Consider the following 19,461-nt stretch of genomic DNA (forward strand, 5'->3'; position numbering starts at 1 on the left):
AAAATCATCAAGAGCATAAAAAACTAGTATCTAAACTCGTAATTCAAATTACTTAATGATTAATACTACCTAGATGACTCTAACATGCAAAGCTTAACATGTAGTCTTATATAAATGAAAGAACGAGCAAATTAAATTTCGGTCCTGAGGAGGGAGGTGAGTATTTGACTTTGATTTTACTTTGACTTGTTTTAAATTACATGACTTTAACTTTAATGAAATTGACTCTAAATTACCTTAGAAAATTCGCACCAAATTATAGTAAATTGTTCCAACATCTTCAAATCTTCCTTTTAACTCTGATGTCAACCTCATCAGTACTTAAACACGATGCAACGAGGTTCGTTGAAATTTCTTTGATGTTGTAATCGGACCTTAAAGACGTAAAAGGCCGAAAAATTACGAAAATAGCCCACAAGTTCTAGAAATCGTGTAGGCCCAAAATTTCCTCGAGCAGCCCAGAAACACAACAAGCCCAAAAGGCCCAAAACACAATAACAAAAATAGAGAATTACAGAGAAAAAGAAGACGACGAAGAATCTGAAGAAACGCCTCTAATGGCGCAGCAAGCTGTTCAGAAGAACACGCTGTACGTCGGTGGTTTGGCGGAGGAGGTGAACGAGTCAATTCTACACGCAGCCTTCATACCCTTCGGCGACATCAAAGACGTCAAGACTCCATTGGATCAAGCCACTCAGAAGCACCGTTCCTTCGGCTTCGTCACTTTCTTGGAAAAGGAAGACGCATCCGCCGCCATGGATAATATGGACGGTGCTGAGCTCTACGGTCGCGTCCTCACTGTCAACTACGCCCTCCCTGAACGTATCAAGGGTGGTGAACAAGGATGGGCCGCCCAGCCTAGTGAGTTCCCCCATTCTTTAAACCCTAATAATTTTCTTCATTTGAATCCCTGTATTTCTGAAGTTTCGTTTGTGTTATATCTTCTCTTTTACTTCTTAATTTGTGCTCTTTGTTCAGTACTAAAATTCCGAGGCGTATTTGATAACCAGTGTTGATTATGTGCTAAATTTATGCTTGTAATAGGAATCATTGTATTTGATAGACAATGGCTGGCTGTTTTGGTGGATGTTTATAGGCTCCCATGTATTTAGTTTTGTTACTTATATTCTAAATGTTCAATTTTCATTCTCACAATTTCAAATGTTTTGTTTATGTAATAATAATTCTAGACCAACCGTTTTCAAATTCGATAATAGATCAAGTACATGTATCATAAAGCACAAATCCGGATGCTCTACAGGTGTCTAAAAACAAAGACTGAAATGGGTTTTTATGCAGAGTTCAGAGAAGGGAGCAGAGTTAAATTATATGAAAACTAAAATTGGGTTAATGTGAAAGTTGATGACCAAAATAAGATTTGTACCTTTCAAATATTTTCCGTTCCCTAGTTGAATCCTTAGCACTTCGATGGATTTCGATATGTTCATATGTGTAAAAGCAAACTCTGGAGAGTTATACTGCAGCTATGAAATCAAACATTACATAACATTTTGATTTTTTGTATCTCATATTCTTATTTAAGCGTTATGATGGTTATATTTGGTTTATATTTCAGTTAATTTAGGAGATAGGTCTTCCCAAGACAAGTTTTCGAAATTATATTAGGCTTTGGACGCAGTCGTTTTGGGTCTAATTTAGGTTCTAAAAAACACCTGCCTTGGTTGCTGATTTGTGATTTCCTTCAGTTGATGTAATAAAGAATTGAATTGCATGCTGGTATTCTCTTCCATTTCCTTTACTGTTCTTTTGTTTCTCTTTTTCCCCAATTTTCCCGCGTCCTCCTGCATTATCACTACTTGTTCTGCATCTTTTGTTAGAAAAAGTTTGAGTATTGAGTGAATAAGGTTTTACTGCATGTTTATTACTGAATGGCTGGCTAGTCTGATTGTCTCAACTTCTTGGAATTCAGAACATATATGTTGTCGATAGTGATTATGAATTATTAATTGGTATAAAGGTCTTCTCTGCCTACTAGAATTTATTACCCTTGTTTGATTCTCTTTGATTGTTGTATACTCCTCCCTATTTCACTAGATGATTTTGTATGGTTGAGTTACATCGGATTAGTGATCTTGCAAATGGGTCTAAGTGTGTGTGTTCGCCCCTCTTCTTGTTGTAACTGAATAAATGGTATCATTCAATGCTCTAGTTTGGGCGGATGCGGATACATGGTTTGAAAGGCAGCAACAAGAGGAGGAAATGCAGCGCATTCAGGCCGAGAATCGAGCTGCTATGCAGGCTGCTGAGGAGCTTCATAGGAAGAAACTAGCCCAGGAGCGGGAAGGGGAAAAAGAAGACGAAATTGACACCAAGGATGATCCCATGGCCAAGGCTGAAGCTGAGGTTTTAAGACAGAACAGTTAAAGAGGTACACTTCATTTAGATTGAGCTTGTGCCGATTCAAGTGAGATTGAGAGAGGGAGAACATCGAAAACCTGCCAAGGACCAAGATGTATGTTAGCTTACGAATTGTTCTCTTTCTGTAGGCATAGTTTGATAAGCAGGAAAATGATTACCTTTTTCGAAACTTCGTTGTAATATTATTGGAAGAATGGCTAGAAGTAGGAATTTTCAATGCGACAGCAACCTTTCTTGCTCACAGGCATGCAGATTAGAAGGAGAAGCCATGCCTAGATACAATATGTTCTGACTTCTGAATTCAAGTTATAGTCCAAGTTCAAGAGGGTAGTCCAGCTTTTGTGGATGCATTATAGTAGATTTGTTTTTCCCTGTTGACAATATTGTAGAATTTGATTCAGATGATTACTAAGATATATTTTAAGTTTTTAAACTTGGAATTTCAATATTTGACTAACATCTCGATATTATATTGGGTTTCAAATTTCCTGTAAACAAGAAAATCCAAGATTTGGATCAGAGGGAAGACTCGGTTTAAATTGGAAGTCCTAGGTAGCTTTCGATTAGGATGTTCGACTTATGGTTTTAATTAGTCTAACTTTTTATAATCTATATTTGAATTGTAGAGATAAAAACGAAATATCCTACGAGTTTCTTTATCAATCAAATATAGTAGGGTCAGGTGGTTGGTTCGTGATTAGTCGAAGTATGGTGTATACACGGATATTAAGGGAAAAAATTGCTCAATTAATTAATTATAGAAATACGAATTTGTGTGACTTATATTCGGTACGGGAAATTATGATTTATAGAAGCTAGCATGTGATGCTAGATGTGAGTTTTAGAAACTCGAGTTTATATAAGTTTGTGTGATCTACAAAGTCCATGAATAGGACATGTCGACTCACATTCCAAATGTGTGCTCAACATTTTAATGTTAAATTACTTAACTCTAACTTATGAATTAAATATATTTTGAGTTTATATAAGTTTGTGTGATCTACAAAGTCCATGAATAGGACATGTCGACTCACATTCCAAATGTGTGCTCAACATTTTAATGTTAAATTACTTAACTCTAACTTATGAATTAAATATATCTTGAGTTCTTTTAGGATCTTTTTACTCGTAATTTATTAAAGGCTTTTGTTTTAACACATTTTTAGTTAAGTTCATCGCTCAGGATCAAGTTATAAAGGTTATATCATTCTCTTAAGAAGCAATATTTTTTTCCTCACTATTAGGTAGGATGGAAAAAATGCACCAATCAAACTTATATCGAATAACATGTCACCTAAACGTCTTGTCTTAACCTATAAAAAAACTCGAGAATTGAATATGATTGAAAATTAAAAAGCAAAAACCATCCAAACACGTCTCTATTACAAGAGAATAAAATGTGTATTTGGAAAGAATAAAATCAGATTATGTTTGAATGCAAGTAAATGGTTTCTTAATCATCAAAAGCTAATTAAGCAAAGCATCCACGTGATATTAAACTATGACCAACCACTTCAAATTTCTTTTCTAATCTTAAGAAAAGAAAGAGAAAATTAATAATTTCAGAAATTTGGAATATTCGATGCCCAAAAAACACCAGAAAAGAACAACCCTTTTTTTTTTTCCATACATAAATTATATGTTTGTCTTTACATATATAAATATAATTATAATTATAATGAGCCGCCGGCAGCAACGAAACATGGCTTGAATGGGTCACTCACTTTTGCTTCTACTTAAGATATGATTCTTTAAACACTTGAAAAAAAGTTATAATCTTTGTTTTTCTTTTCAAATTTTGCCATTAAGATTTGTACATCTTTTTATCTACTTCACAAATCAATTCTTTATAGGTCTCTCTTTTTTGATATGGGATGATCTATAAATAGAGAGTATCATAGTTTATAAAACGGGTTTGTACATTCCGTTTTATTTTATTAAACTATTTTCTTATTCTATATTTACTCTCTATCAAATCATGCCCAAATCAGCAAATTTTTATTCAAAATTATGATCCCCACTTCACTTGTACCATTATTGGAAGAAGAAAAGAAGAAAAAAAAAAGATAGTTGACCAAAAATAAGAAATTTGGGTATGACTTAGTTTTTAACCTCCCAAATTGCAAAGTAATTTTGAGTGTAACTAAGAAAGTAGGGAGAATCTTTGACAAACAGAAGATGAAGCTTTTCTTTTTTCCTTTTAATTCGATTTATACAGTTCCCTTATGTTCAATAATGTATTTTCAGTGGAAATTAAGTTGCCAAATATTACACTTGTAAATTAAATTGACCAAAAATAAGTGCTATGAAGTATGAGCTTGATTATCTTAAATCTTGGTAAGTGTATGATGTAATATTGTTGAATGGTAACAAGTGTGATTAATAAAATGGAATAAGCATTAGTGATTTTGACAAGCACGGATAGCCAATCAGTGAATGATAGTTCTTCGCTATGATAGTGGACGACTGATTATAATCACAATCGCGATCACGCTCTCATATTTTATTGGTTGCAGAACTTGAAATAATTTTTGACTATTTACTAAGAAAGTTACTTCTCCTTGTTACAGTCTCATCTTCTATTTTTTTCTACTAAAAGAAAATGAAATAAATCGGTTTCATGCCTTCAAAGACACGAGTGTAATAGCAACTTACCACTTATGTAATGATTGAGGATGAAGAAGAATATAGATTCATATCCTATATATATGGTCTATAAATTCTAGAGTAGCCACTTAATTATTTCAAACTTTCATTACTTTCCAACGCATGAAAAGTATAAAATCAACTTAATTGCAATGAATTAAAGTAAACGTACATATACTTTTACACTTGGCCCACTGTTTCGTGTGACAATATATTTGCAACAATAGAATATTTTGCACAAGATCCAACTACACTAAGATAAACTATGAGAAGATATTGTGTCAAGGATTCATTTTTTCTTTTCAAAATCTTGTTCAGATTTGAAAATTTGTATAAAAAAATAGGAGATCATAGTAGTCCATGTCATACCATATTAACATTCATGGGTTCCCTCTCAAAACCAATTGACAATTATAAACCATGTTAGGTCTCCAAGTATTTTTCGAAAAGAATAAAGGCCTATAAAATACTGTCAAAAGATAGGTATAAAAGAGAAAATGACTAAAAGGGTAGCGGAAGCAAAATCGAGTAAAATTGTGTATATATAAATGAATTGATTAGAATACTAGGAGAATCAAACAAAAGGGGAAAAAAATATACGGGTAGCTATGAATAATTTATAATGGGGGATGAGAATCAATTGATGGTAAAGAAATATCATTTGCATCCAAGTTTTTACCGAGGGAGGAAAAAGGTTCTATTCCTTTTCACTAAAGAGGGGAAAAAAAGGTTAATATTTATATCTTATTCATTCTAAATTTTTTACCCGAGATGATTTATGAGACGTTAGCTAGCTAGAGTTAGGTGGTACGAACAACAATAATATTAATAATTATTATTATTTTCTAAATAGAGTATGATGCTACTTAATTAAATATTGTTTGAAGATGTTATTTATTATTAGAGTTGCATGTCTCCCATGGGTCGAGGGAAGATTTTTAGTACTATAAATAACGAATATATGTATGTCTTTGTTGGGATGAAATTGAATAATTTTAGAATAATGTATATATTTTGTTTTGGAGAGTGGATTCTTATTCTTTTATGATTGGAAAGAGAGGTGGGATCAACATACATATATTCTGTGTAAGTATCAGAAATTAAAGGGGCAAAGATTTATTCCAAAAATAAAATAAATAAATAATAATAATATAAGCAATTACTATAAGAATCTAATTCCACTTTTAATTGTTTGGTTTGGGAATCACTTCAATCCAACATTTCTCATTCCTTCCCATCCATTCTATTCTTTTATTTGTTATTTGTTATTTTTATTTTTCAAAATCAACTGCTTTGTTATTATTATTATTAATTGAACTATATTTTTATCACTTTGATTTCAATCAAACTCTAAACTAGAATTTAATACAAAAAGTAAATCCTACATTTCAACTAATTTAGGTATTGAAAATCTTGGTTAAATTTCCAATCATGATCTGGTTCTTTTGAATTTGAATTTGAATGTTATTAAAAAAAAATGTGAATCTTGTGAACTTGCATGTAAAATTAACAATAATTTGAACCAAGAATAAAGTATACCAAAACATAGAGATTCAATCTTAAATTTGGTGGAGATTTGATCTTTCATTCGTTTAGTTAAGATTATATATTTTAACCAGTAATATGATTAAGTAAACTTTGCATAAAATACTCCTAGTAATAGAGAAAGTCCATGAAAGTTAATGGACTACAAAATTAATAATTACATATAAATGAACATGACTTCAAAATACACTATTGGTCTATAGATTAGCCTAATTTGTGCATCATCACAACCAAAACCCTAAAATAGCATAAAAAGACATCAAGTTCTACTATTAAATTCAATCTAATCACATTATAATGCTATTGCTTACTTAGAAATTTGCATATAGTGAAGGAATCAACTTGATTTCATAGACTTTCCAACAACAACATAAACATAAAAGAGAGAATAAAGGGTTTTTACAGGAAGCATGAAATTCGATACCACATGTCTTTCAAACTAACCCTAAAACCCTAACCAACCACACAATAAGAGACACTCATCTTCTCATTACAACAACACTTAGAACAACTTCTATTCTTTTCTTCAACAAAAACAAAAAAGGAAAAAAAAAAACTCAATTTTCTTGGTCCTCCTGCCATTACCAATGGACAAATGGAGCCTTCTGCCTCCGCTACTTTATTCATTCTTATCTTCAACCAACCCTACGAATAGCTTTGCAAACCAATGGAGTTTTCATTTCCAGAGAGAGTTTAAGGCATTCTGACAAGTCCACCCCCTTATTAATAGTGCCATCCTCAGAAGAAGGAAGCCATTTGTAGGTTTGGAGTAGCTCCCCCAACCAGAGTTGCACAGTCGCCATCCCCATTGCTTTCCCTGGACAGACCCTTCTCCCTGCCCCAAACGGAGCCAATCTCAGATCACTCCCCATCACACTCACCTCCTCCCCCATAAATCGATTCGGGTCAAACTTCTCTGGCTCCGCCCAAACCCTCTCATCATGGGTGATCGCCCACATGTTCACCATTGCAGTCGTGCCAGCCGGGATGAAGCTTTGGCCAACATGGACGTCGTGGACAGCCAGGCGGGCCCATGATAGGAGAGGACCAGGCGGGTGCATTCTTAAACACTCCTTCACCACAGACTGGAGAAATGGAAGATTTGGAATGTCGGAATCAGAAATGGTTCTGGATTTTCCCACCACATAATCAATTTCTTCCTGGACTCTCGTTTGAATTTCTGGGTGCAATACCATTCTTGCTAGAATCCATTCAAGAAGAATGGCCACAGTGTCTGTACCTCGAAAAATCATTTCCTAGAAAAGATGGAACGTAATGATAATTATTATTATATTAAGTTACACAAAAGTTGAACCAAAACCCTAAAAAGAGAATCAACTGTTTCTATTAAATAAAATAATAATATAAAAAACCTACCCAGAGAACAGCTATCATGTCAGAATCTGAGAGCTTGTCATTTTCTCCCAAGTCGAGAAGAACATCAACAAAATCTCTATTATGTTCATCTTCTTCGTTTTTTTTGACTTTCCTCTTCATTCGATGTTCATCGATGATTTTCCCGACGAATACATTTACCTTAGAAGCCAAGCATCTACACCTCTTTCTCACCCCTTGTAAATCCAACCAACCCAGAAACGGAAAATGATCACTCCAGTTGAAGATTCCGAGCAACTCGTAGCCTTCACTCACTAATTTCTCAAGCTCCGTTCCATCACCCCCACCATGGAAATCATAACACCGTCCAAAAACCATCATCATCACATTATTCAAAGACCCAAAATGAAGAATCTCCCTAGCCCTAACTTCCCCCTTCACGATCATGGAGTTCTCAACCTCCCCCATCATTTTCCGTCCAACCTCCCGGCGAAAACCCTCGAACGCGGAGATTCTCCTAGGGCTAAACATGTAAGTCGCCGATATCCGCCGCAGGCTCCGCCAGTACTCGCCGTAGGGAGCGAACCCCATGGCCCTGTGGAAGAGAAGCTCGTAAGCCGACTCCTTCACCGGCCGATCCGCGAACGCAGCGCTGCTGAGAATCTCCTTCGCAACGTCCGGATGGCCGGAGATCACGAAGCGCGTGAGGCCCACGGAGAACGCCATCAACGGGCGCGCCTTGAACCGCTCGGCGAGATCCGCGAGGGCTCGGTGAGGGGACGGGATTGAGAAGACGTGGAGCAGGCCGAGGAAGGGGAGGCCGGAGGGGCCGGGGATGGCGGCGGCGGCGGCGGTTTTGGACTTGGAAACGGCCCAGGCAAGGCCGCCGGGGTGGAGCCAGAAGGCGAAAACGGCGGCGAGAAGAAGGGCGAGAAGCAGAGCTTCGAGAGAGGGAATGGCAGATTGGGGAAAATGGAGGAGAAGGCTGTGGAGATTTTGGGACGACATCGTTTTGGCGCCAAGGGGGGAAGACGAAGAAGATGGAGGGACGGGAGGAGACGGAAGGAGGGGGGAGTGGTTAAATAGAGACACGGATTTTAACCATGGTTACAAAATAAATTGACCGTGGTTAAAAGTTAAATAATTGCGGGGCTAGCCGCTACCCGCTAGGGGTTTTTGCATGGAGGGGATCGTGGGTGTCGTTTCCGTTAAAATCGGATTCGGATTCGGATTCGAATTCGGATTCGGGCCGGGAGGGCCCACCCACTACCCACCACCATCTCTCCACCTCATTTTTAAAAGGGTATTTCGGGGAATAATGACCACGTCTGTACGTCAACCAATTCAGGTGTTTCTTTTTTCTCCTTTTTTTCAAAAATTCATACTTACATAAATATGGAAAAATCTAGAACTCCCCTGAATTCCAAATATTTGACCCATTTTCTGCACATTTGATTAATGCAATTTATTACAAAATTTTAAAATTATGAAATTCATGCTAGTTGAGTTGTCGTCGTTGTTTTTTCTTTTTTAAAAAAAATATTTGTTATAGAAATGATGGGTTATGAATATTTACATGTTTAATCACTTTAATATAAAAAATGATGAAGCTTTGCTTGTGAACTTTTAAGATCTTATCGGAAAACATATAGAAGTCGAAAAAAGAGAAATAGTTTTACTTGTTATAGCAATTACAATTTATTAAACTTAGCAGATAGACTATGATATATTTAATTCTTTTATACATATTCTTAACCAATATAGTTTTGGCTTGGTTTTGATTTTTTGGCCTGATGAGAGAACCAACTAAAAAATTGAAATTGAACAACAAATTTGATTCAATTCTCAAGTCTAGAGTTGAAATTTGAATATGAGAGACAATAACATAAACGATAAAATCAACATGAACGTAATTCAACGAGTTGAGACAACTATTTTCAAGATGATGTTATATTAAAATATATATATATATATATATATATATATATGAAAAATGGTAAAAAAAAAAAGAAAAATTGAAGAGGGGAGGAGGGGGTAGAGGAGGCATTGTGTGTTGGTGATTCCAAACAGTAGGGAAAAGATGGCAGCGTTCACGAGTGTACTAATTTTAATTCAGAAGATTGATTCGCCAGATCTTTATTTCCCTTTACGAATTTTATTTCCTTTTCTTTTTCGACGAAAAGATATTTTTCCCCTTTTTTCTACAATATAATATTATGTGGGTTTTATTTTATGCTTACATTTTTGGATTTAATAGAATCTCTTTTATACCCTTCAGATATTGAATGAATAGTTTGTCTTTTATATATCACTTCTATCTAACCATTAACCAACCACCATATTTCTCTCACTCCCATTAAAAAAAAAAAAAAGAAAATCATTTTGTTTTTCAGTCCTCCATTGGAGTTTTCTTTCTATCCTTTTTCTTTCTTCAAAAGTAAAATTTCCATAATACCACACCCTTGTGTTTCTCTATTTTCCTTACCCTCTCTTTAGTTGCTAATGTTCAAAGTTTAGTGAACCCTAATTAATTTTTCATACGAGTTTTTTCTTTGGTTCATTTGATAACGTTTAAGAAATGTTTCTAAAAATTGTTGTGTAGAAATTTTGAAAATAACAAAATCAAATTTATTGTTTTTTTTTATAGATGTCTTAATACTAAATTGGTTGCACGACAAAAATTGGTTGAAATCATTGTGATTGACTGCAAAATTAAATAACATAAAAGTCCAAGGACAATGGGCACCATAGAGCATAAAAAGATTGCAAGCATGCCCTTTGATTCCATTCTTCCATGGACTATAAGGGCATGCCAAAGGAGAAAATATTGAGGGTTGGAGGATTGGCATGCAAGAGTAATTTTCTACGAAAGAGACGTTGAATTCGTGTCATTCTTTAAATTTGATCCTAGAATATTTAGCTCAAGATAACATTCGAGATTTTGCAAGATTTTATAAGAGTATATAATTAACTAAAACAACTCGTCGATGAAACATAATAACTTTACTAAAATGATAAGAATCCTAAAAAAATAGATAGGTCCAAAGAGTAGATATTAAATCAGATTCCAAAAAAAAGGGGTAAAATTGAAAGCCCTCTTAGCTTTTGCAGTTTGACCTCTAAGTGTCATATCAATCGGCCATTATTGTTATAATTTTACATCGTCCTTGGATATTTTGGTAGTAACATTAACGTAGACCACATACACATGCTTTCCTCTGTTCTTTTTTTTTTTTACTTGTACTAAATATTCCCAAAAGACATCTCACACATTTGTCGGTTGGCTATCATCTTTCTTACTGGTACATGCATTATTTGCTATGAATTCTAGAGCTCAACGATACACAACGTTCTAATATATGATATCATATTAAGTTATAGACTAAGATATATTTAGTCTTAATATATCCTTAACACATGTGTAAAAGAAGGTTTGACAATTTCATGTAAAATCTAATCTAAGCTCCAACAAACTCTCAAACCATCTTGATTTAACACAGTTATACACGAAAAAGAACATATTTATTCTTACTATAAAGTTTTCACAAATTATTTAATGAAAACCTAACGTACATACATGCTTTTATTATTTAAGTGATGGTAAATATGTCTACTAGACAAACATTTGCCACCACAATGAAAGGAAAAAAATTCCCCAAAAAAATTTTAAGAGTTCAAAACTCAAACTAGAATATTTGAAACTTTAAGAATTATAACAAATAACGTAAAAATTTAAGGTTAAATTATTTGATCCATGAATTTTCAAGATTGTCCGATCATAAATTCTCAACTTTATGGCTTATGAGTAAGAGATCATTGAGTGTTAAAAGTGTCTACGATGTACTTGAACTTTTAATTTTTGTGTCTGAAAGATTCCTAACCTATTTATAACTTATTTGAAATTCATATATCTCTTAGAACAAAATTGAATTTTGTGTCTAATAATATCTCAACCTTTTAATTTTGAGTTTAATAAGTCTATAAATTAAAATAGTAATAATAATAATAAACCGAACATCAAAGGTTTATTAAATGCAAAATTAAAAGTTTAATGGCATAGTTCACACTCTTAACACAATTCTAGAAGTTAGTTCACACTCTTAATACAATTCTAGAAGTTTGAGACTTTTATTTATTTATATTTTTTTTAGTAGAACAAATCTGAAAGATTCGAGTCTTCGAGAATGTTCCTTTCGATCTATATATTTTTAAAAGTTGACCAATTTTGGTTTCTATGTACAAAAACTAACAAAATTTTCTAGAAAATGTAAACCATTTAATACAATTTTATGATTATGTTAAGAAACTTGGCAAGTAATGCGTCGATGATAAAAAAAAAAAAAAAGAGGAGAAAAACTGAATGAAGCAAAATGGTCAGTTTTTAAAATTAAGACATTTAAAAAGTATAAAAACTATAGAAAACAACAAAAATTCAAAATGCATAGACCAGAATCCGTGTTTTGAAACTAAATGAATTTGGAGAAAAGTAGAAATAGGAAAATAGTATTTAAACTAATAAAAGAAAGGGAAAAGTCAGGGGAAGGAGAGAGGTAAAAGTAGTAGTAAAAAACACAAGTGTGAAATGTGAAATGTGAAGTGTGAAGAGATTTGAGTTCCCAATGGGCTATGGAAAACAGAACTGAACAGAGAGAGACAAGAGTACGGTGAAGGGCAGACAGCTAAACCCTAGATGGAGGAATGGTATGGTCAGGTATTATTCAGAGAGTGAAAAAGTAATTCATGTATAGTCACCACTGTCTAGTGTGGCCAACATAACACAGCACCCATTACGGCGCCGCTTTGTCTCAACCTCATAATCCGACCATTCTTTTCCCTCCCTTCCCTCATCGTCCCTTTCCACGCCTCTCACTACGCCCCCACCACTCATTTTTTCAGCTCGTGTTTTTTTCTTCTTCATCTTTTGAGTACAACAAGTGAAGTAAGAGATTCGAAGAATACAACAAGTGAAGTAAGAGATTCGAACTTACGACTTTTTGGTCAGAAATAGGGGCCAATTATTCTAAACTCATTTGGCATCTTGTATCATATTTAAATAATGCCAACATGACTAACAATAAATATGTCCCTACTCTCACTATACTATAAAGTTTCACTTAATTTTTAAGAAAATAATATTTAGGTATTTATCCAAATTTTGATATCATTTAAGAACAGAAAACATACCTCATTTTTGGCATCTCTCTCGCACATTGGTAAAAAATTTAACGGTGTTCGATAAAAAAATGGATGCTACACCTAAGTATTTTTCATTCTTTAATGCTACTAGACACCACACCGTTCTTAAATATTACTGGCATGACTGGTAATGAATGAGAACATCTATACGCTACTAGAAATTTCTCAAGGAAAAGATATTTGTTTGGATAAAAAAGTGTGGAAGAAAGTGGGATTTTTTTTTTTAGAGAGAAATGTGTTTCCCACTTTTTATAAGCCCAAAAATTATTCCACAAAATAATTCATCTTCTTCAAGTTTTTTTAAGAGAGAAGAGTAAAAGAGATTTTTTTTAGAGAGAGAGATGAACACAACAGTTTGGAGGTTTAATTTTTAAGATTAAGACTTCGTGGAAACTATTATATAATCACTATTAGTTCAATGTGTGTCAAATCATAACAAGTGAAGACCCTACTGTCAATAATGCACAAGCCTAAAAAATAGATTTGCTAAATGAATAATATAGAACGCTGGGTCATCTCAAAGTCAATAATGGTTGTTACATACCTTAACTGGAGAACATTCTGATGACATCCATGAACAACAAAGACACCAACGTGAGCTTGTTGGGCTTAATCACCAGACTTTGATATGAATTATCAATCAAACCTGTTGTAAGTTGAGATTCAAGACCCAAAAACAGCTGAGAAACGCAAGTGGTTACAATGCGAACTTTAGCACCAGAAACATAGTTATGTAAAGTAGCAACTTGCAAGTAAACAGGAAGCGGGTTCTGGTTAATTTAACACCATCATCTTACTGTTGAAGCAACGTTCGCTTTAGGAGATGGAGGTGCAGGAACTATGCCCCATTTAGCTCGCACTTCGTCCAAATCCTCGTGGAAGTGTCGCTCATAATATACACACATGAGATCTGTGCACTGCATGCCAGCACGCATGGCCCAAGGAAAGTAGTGCTGGAAGAACAATTTTCTCTGTTTGTCATTGAATCTTGCTGTGCCTCCCAAAACAGACAGCATGCACATTGGAAGCTGCATTTGTCCAAATTCAATAACCTTCAATGCCGATTCGCCAATCAAGTTAGTGGGAAGACCAAAAAGGGTGTGCCAGAAGTCATGAACCTCACGAGCTCGCATGGCAACATACTCCAGTTCGTCGGTGTCCATGAATCGAACAGGAGGCCGGTCATCAGGAGAAAAGTTCCTGGAACCCATAAAATTAGCATATGCAGCACCAAATGTGTTGGATGGAAGGTCCCATGCGTGTCCAACTTCTGATGATAAGACACGTGGTCGCTCCAACAATACTGCCTGAAGAAGAAATTTCTTTGTTTAACATTCAAATGAACGAGTTACGAGAGCTAGTGCATGATTAAAAAAAAAAAAAGGATTTTCAAGACATTCGAGTCATCCAGCAGATGAGAAATAAATTTAGCAAGCTGGCCTACAAGGAACGTCTCTTAAAACATTTTATCTCATTCGGTACAAGTATCGTACTATAAAGGAAAGAACCGAGCCCAAATGACAACACCATCTCAGAATAAAAATCAATTGCGGTAGAGTAGGGAATGAAAGAAACTAATTGTAAACCATTCATCTGAAATAGTAGATTGGAGGGTGGTCCGATTTGTTATAAAGTTTCTCATTCTATGTAGAAAATTCAGTTCGTTAGAAAGTTACGGTAGAAACCAAAGAACTATATTGAAAATTTATAGAATAAAGAAAAACAGAACGATGTTTTGGAAAAACATGGAGAATTGAAAATGAGCAATAAGAGGGCAATAAGAAGGCATCATTACAGATACAAAAAAGATATGATATAGATCTTGCAGCACCATATTCCATTAGGAGACTTGTAATTGATGTGTCCAATAATGTCCATCAAAATAGAAACAGGTAGCTAAAACAAATACCTTTAAAGTTTTTCATATCAACCAATATGATTAATTGTCATCCCTGCGTGTCTAGATTTGTCTCTTGCATTGCCCAAATGTAAACAAAATTGAAAAAAGAAATTATAATTAAAAAAAAAAACTCCAAACCACATGTTCTGGAGCATGTCCAACACTAACACTTCGGTCAAAATAGTGTGTGTTTCCAAGGGAGGAAACGAAGACTTGGTGCGGGAAGAAAGGAATGAGCATAACTCAGCCCAATCACAAGATCCAATAAGAATACACAAGATAAACAACTCAACAAATTACAAGAACCAATTCAATTTGATAAGGCAAAATAACCCATGTTGTTCCTGCAGCACTCAAAGAAAAGTAATTTCAAAATTTGAACATGATAACCATTATATTTAAAGATAAAGAAAATTCATTTTATTTTGTATTCTTAATCATCTTAAATACAAACATATAAAATTTTTCATTTCCATACAAACATATCAAACATATCAAATTTGACACTTGCAGATGACAAAGGAATATGAAACATGGAAACATGAGATTTTATAATTAAGAACTTACTCTGCCTTCGGCACTCTTTTTCATCCTTTCAAGGACCCTTTCAAAAGCAGGCTTTCCAGTTGTTTCCCCAAGAGCTGCTATTAAGTCTGCTCGCCGTGGATCTAGCAAGGCACCTACTGCCGAACCAAGTGCAACTGCTGCTTGCTGCCATCTATTGAGCTGGACACGTACACCACCTGCCATATCAAATGCTACTTTTTTTGTTCTATTTTTAGGATGGCGACTTTAAGAAACTATGCAATTTGATATGATAAGGATAACTTAAAAACCATAATAGTGCTTTATTGTTGAGGAGCATAAGAAAATGTAGTTTACTCGATACTTCACCAATGGACAAACGGTACCTCCAAAATTGGGCTATTTGTTCATCCAAAGTTCTATATAATACTTCAACAATCAAAATATAACAATACACAATACCAAACATAAAGTTATATGAGAACTAAATAAAGCCTAACTAGTTAGAAGAGTTAGAAGAGATCACGTCTGTAGCCAAGAGAGAACGAATATAAAATTAAAAGATAAGCAATAGCTTTTAACAATATTTTAATTCTTTAGGAAGCACTTTTCCTCACACTTACCATACCTCAATTCTGAAACTTGCCAAAATAGAGAAAAAATGTGTCATCTAAGAGTGGGATTTTATAGAAATATCAAGGATTTTGGCATCAGAAAAGTCATCTACTTCAGGATCAAAATTAATTTTGCTTAAATGGATGCCTAATCATATTGCAAGTAACCTCTCTCTTTTTGCGTGTTGTACCAATCTTATGAAATGTCTACGAGATGGCAGATAGGCGGTCTGATTTCAATAGACTACATGACTAAGGGTAGACACGAACATCAGAATACCATCTAAATGTAGACTAAAGACAACCATCTGCTGAAATACTATCCTCCTAACCGAATATCAACATCATAACATCTCGTAGCCTTATCTTTGCAACATAACACCAAATTACTCAGTTGCTAACATGATTGTAAAATATTATCCTATAGAGAGAACTCCACTATATCCGCAATCGATCAGTTCTCGGTAAATTGTTCGAGATTCCTCGAATCAGTAATATGAGTAAATAATTCGTTATTACGTAACTACTATTACACTCTAGAACACCGATGTTGAGAAACATGATATTACCCCTAAATCAATGAGGAAATCAAAATTAAATAAGAAAAAACTAATAATATTTGAGTCCGACACTAATCCAACGCTGAGAATTGTCGAAACAAGGCCGCAAAACATTCAAGGAAACCACAATCAACTTGGAAAACCCGAACCAAATCGATAGATAGATCAAGTAATCAGATGATTGACTCGGTTGAGCATGTAGCACCAAATCTCACAAACATATTCATATTTCACGCAAAGACGAGTGGTTTCAGAGAGGACGCTAATGCAGTCATTACGATTGGAAAGATAATCAACTTATAAATATCTCTGTTGGTGCGGCTAAAATGAAAGCGAAACAAAATGAAACTTGATTACCTTTCGAGTAATTCTTCAGATGAGATTTAATCAGAGCCTGGAGAAATAGAAAACCGACGTTCCTTTTTGCGACTCGGAGATAATTCTGTGAGAATCAGAGAGCGGAGATTTCAGAACCAACGAAATGCTACAGAGGGAAAAGCGGGTACGGGTTGGATTGGATCGGGCCGGGTTTAGGAGATTCTTTTTGGACCAATCCGGCCGGTTTCTGCTACCCGAGAGACCCGATTCAACCGCCCAAAACACAAGCAGCATTACATTTATATCGAACATTTTTTTACTAGGATTGAAAAGTAAAAATAAAAAAACATTTTTTATATATATAAAGAAAAAGAAAAATGATCCTATTGAGCCCAATTTCGCTCCACCCAAGAGTCTACTAGAGTTTAAGCCCATGGGCCTCAAGGCCCGTATAGTTCTCGCTAATGGGCTTGCTCCAAATTTGAGTTGGATTTGGTTATGATTTTAATTGCGCCATGCAAACATAGGAAGAAGTTTACAGTTAATTGTAAATTTATAACTATTTTTATGATTTGTAGATATAGAAAAAAACTAATGTCCAACCCAAATAAAAAAATAGAAAAGTCTATTGTACCGCTATACCTCAGTGATATATTTTATATTAATTTATTTCTTGGATTCATTTTCTCCTCTATTGCGTTTTGAAAATTATTAGGCCAAGTTTCAATAAAATAATATATGACGTTGAATTATAAAATGGTAGAAAATATGATATATAATAAGACGCTTATTAAGAGATTGTAGAAGACGAAAGCATAACCCTACCTACATTATTAGAATTGACAAACAATTTAATAAAATACCAACAATATATTCATTAATATTAGACATTAAAAGTAAATTTATGCTAACTTTGACCTAGAGTGAACAACATTATCACATTAACTCAAGTATTTATACATATATATCTTTAGAAAATGAGAGATTTTATTGTTTGTATCTCTGTTTGGAATATATCATCCTACAAAAAGTGGGAGAGAGAATTTAAACATATAAGAGGAGAGATACTAATAAATAAAACAAACTTTTTTTTTATTGCACAGTGAAAAATAATGGGTGCTCAAAGTCATGACTCATGATTATTTGTTTTCTTTAATTTACACACCTTTTAACCTCTCTAGCTCTTTTTTCTCTTTTTTTTTTCCCTAAGGAAAAAAAACAAAAAGAAATAGTTACCGAAATTCGTACATAAGCTTTTAATAAAGGATTGGATTAATTGTCCGCAAATCAAGGCTCAATAACACGTACCACTGCCTCCCTTTCCCTTCTTTATTTATGAGTCCGAGTGAAACCAATAAGAAAAAACAAAAAAGGAAAAAAATATTTTTTTTAATATGTCCTCAATTAGAGAAGTCGTAGTTTAGAATCCTTCGCCTCTGCATGTATTATTAGAAATTTATTGGGTTGACTATTATTATTAAAATTTTGATAGTATTTTAATTGTGTGAACAATAGAAAATTTATTTTTTTTATTAGGATATTATTTTGACGGTGATTTTAAAAAATCAATTATACTAAGATAGAATATCCTTTTTCAAAATGACCGAACAATATTTTTATTTTTAAATTACAAAACATCCTTTGGTTATATATGGACCCTCCACTCACTTTTAAATACGCCCCACCCCCATGATTATAGGGACTTTTCTTCCCTCCACATCCCATATTAATATTTTAAACCCCTAGCCTTTTACAACCCTATTTGATTTCATCCCTCTTTTCTTCCAATAAAATATACTTTTTCATCTTTATACTTTAATATTTCTCTATCTATATATATAGATTTTTATTTTATTTTACTTTGTAACGATTTAGTTTTGACTTTTTTACAAACATACCTTGCAATTAAATTTTTGAGTTAAATTTTTGCTTTTAAGTAGTAACTTGTGTGTGAAATAGACAATCGTAGAGTCAATTTAAGATAAAGGAGACTAAATTTAATTTGTCGGTAATATCTAAGAAGACACCCGATATTATCGATATTTTATAGAGCGAACCAATTACATATCGTAAAATCCTTAGTGATAGATTTTCTACGTCGATTAAAGACGTGGATGGAGTTGATAGATTTTTCTAACGAAGATATCAGAGTTATATGGTTAGAAAAGAAGTTTTAAGGCTCTTCAAATATTGCTATTGGGACTTGAAAAATGTATTTTTTTTCCCTTTATTTCTTTTTTTTAAAGGCTTCACCTTTTAATATAGGCATGCAACCAAATGATCTCAACTTCTTCCTTCCCCATCCACTATGACATTGCTCATTTTTGTCTTCAATCATAATGCCCATTTCTTTTGTTTATATATTATTAATGTCTGCCTTCTCAGCTTTTACTTTTCATGTCTGGGTTTCTAACCTTTTTCTTCCTTTCATTAATTATTTGGT

General features: G+C 33.9%; 3 protein-coding genes across 7 annotated transcripts; 1 reads left to right on the top strand and 2 right to left on the bottom strand.

The window, feature by feature from the left end:
* The first annotated feature begins 515 nt into the window (after window positions 1–515).
* On the top strand, window positions 516–2,825 carry LOC111005196 (ATPase E1). 2 transcript variants are annotated; one of them, XM_022276623.2, is made up of 3 exons: window positions 516–861; window positions 2,171–2,389; window positions 2,508–2,825. In XM_022276623.2, the coding sequence occupies exons 1-2, from the start codon at window positions 558–560 to the stop codon at window positions 2,383–2,385; spliced, it is 519 nt and encodes a 172-aa protein (XP_022132315.1). In that variant the 5' UTR covers window positions 516–557; the 3' UTR covers window positions 2,386–2,389; window positions 2,508–2,825. The 2 variants fall into 2 exon arrangements, with proteins under 2 accessions (XP_022132315.1, XP_022132314.1); XM_022276622.2 differs by having other exon boundaries at window positions 2,171–2,825.
* A 4,071-nt stretch (window positions 2,826–6,896) lies between these two features.
* CYP78A5 (cytochrome P450, family 78, subfamily A, polypeptide 5) lies at window positions 6,897–8,957 on the bottom strand. The gene is made up of 2 exons (XM_088128232.1): window positions 7,948–8,957; window positions 6,897–7,826 (listed from the first exon to the last, which is right to left on the bottom strand). Exons 1-2 carry the CDS (start codon window positions 8,911–8,913, stop codon window positions 7,206–7,208), a joined length of 1,587 nt encoding a protein of 528 aa, XP_087984358.1. The 5' UTR covers window positions 8,914–8,957; the 3' UTR covers window positions 6,897–7,205.
* Window positions 8,958–13,618: 4,661 nt separating this feature from the next.
* Window positions 13,619–17,202, bottom strand: LOC111004907 (coenzyme Q biosynthesis Coq4 family protein / ubiquinone biosynthesis Coq4 family protein). Of its 4 annotated transcripts, none has more exons than XM_022276176.2 (4): window positions 17,058–17,202; window positions 15,569–15,759; window positions 14,220–14,408; window positions 13,619–14,129 (listed from the first exon to the last, which is right to left on the bottom strand). In XM_022276176.2, the coding sequence occupies exons 2-4, from the start codon at window positions 15,749–15,751 to the stop codon at window positions 13,890–13,892; spliced, it is 612 nt and encodes a 203-aa protein (XP_022131868.1). In that variant the 5' UTR covers window positions 15,752–15,759; window positions 17,058–17,202; the 3' UTR covers window positions 13,619–13,889. The 4 variants fall into 4 exon arrangements, with proteins under 4 accessions (XP_022131868.1, XP_022131867.1, XP_022131865.1 ...); XM_022276175.2 differs by having other exon boundaries at window positions 13,619–13,747; window positions 13,899–14,408; XM_022276173.2 differs by having other exon boundaries at window positions 13,619–14,408; window positions 17,058–17,201.
* Between the last annotated feature and the right edge of the window lie 2,259 nt (window positions 17,203–19,461).

The sequence above is a fragment of the Momordica charantia genome, assembly GCF_013281855.1.
Source record: "Momordica charantia cultivar OHB3-1 chromosome 8 unlocalized genomic scaffold, Mcharantia_2.0 BLBB01000008.1, whole genome shotgun sequence".
Classification (NCBI taxonomy): Eukaryota; Viridiplantae; Streptophyta; class Magnoliopsida; order Cucurbitales; family Cucurbitaceae; genus Momordica; species Momordica charantia.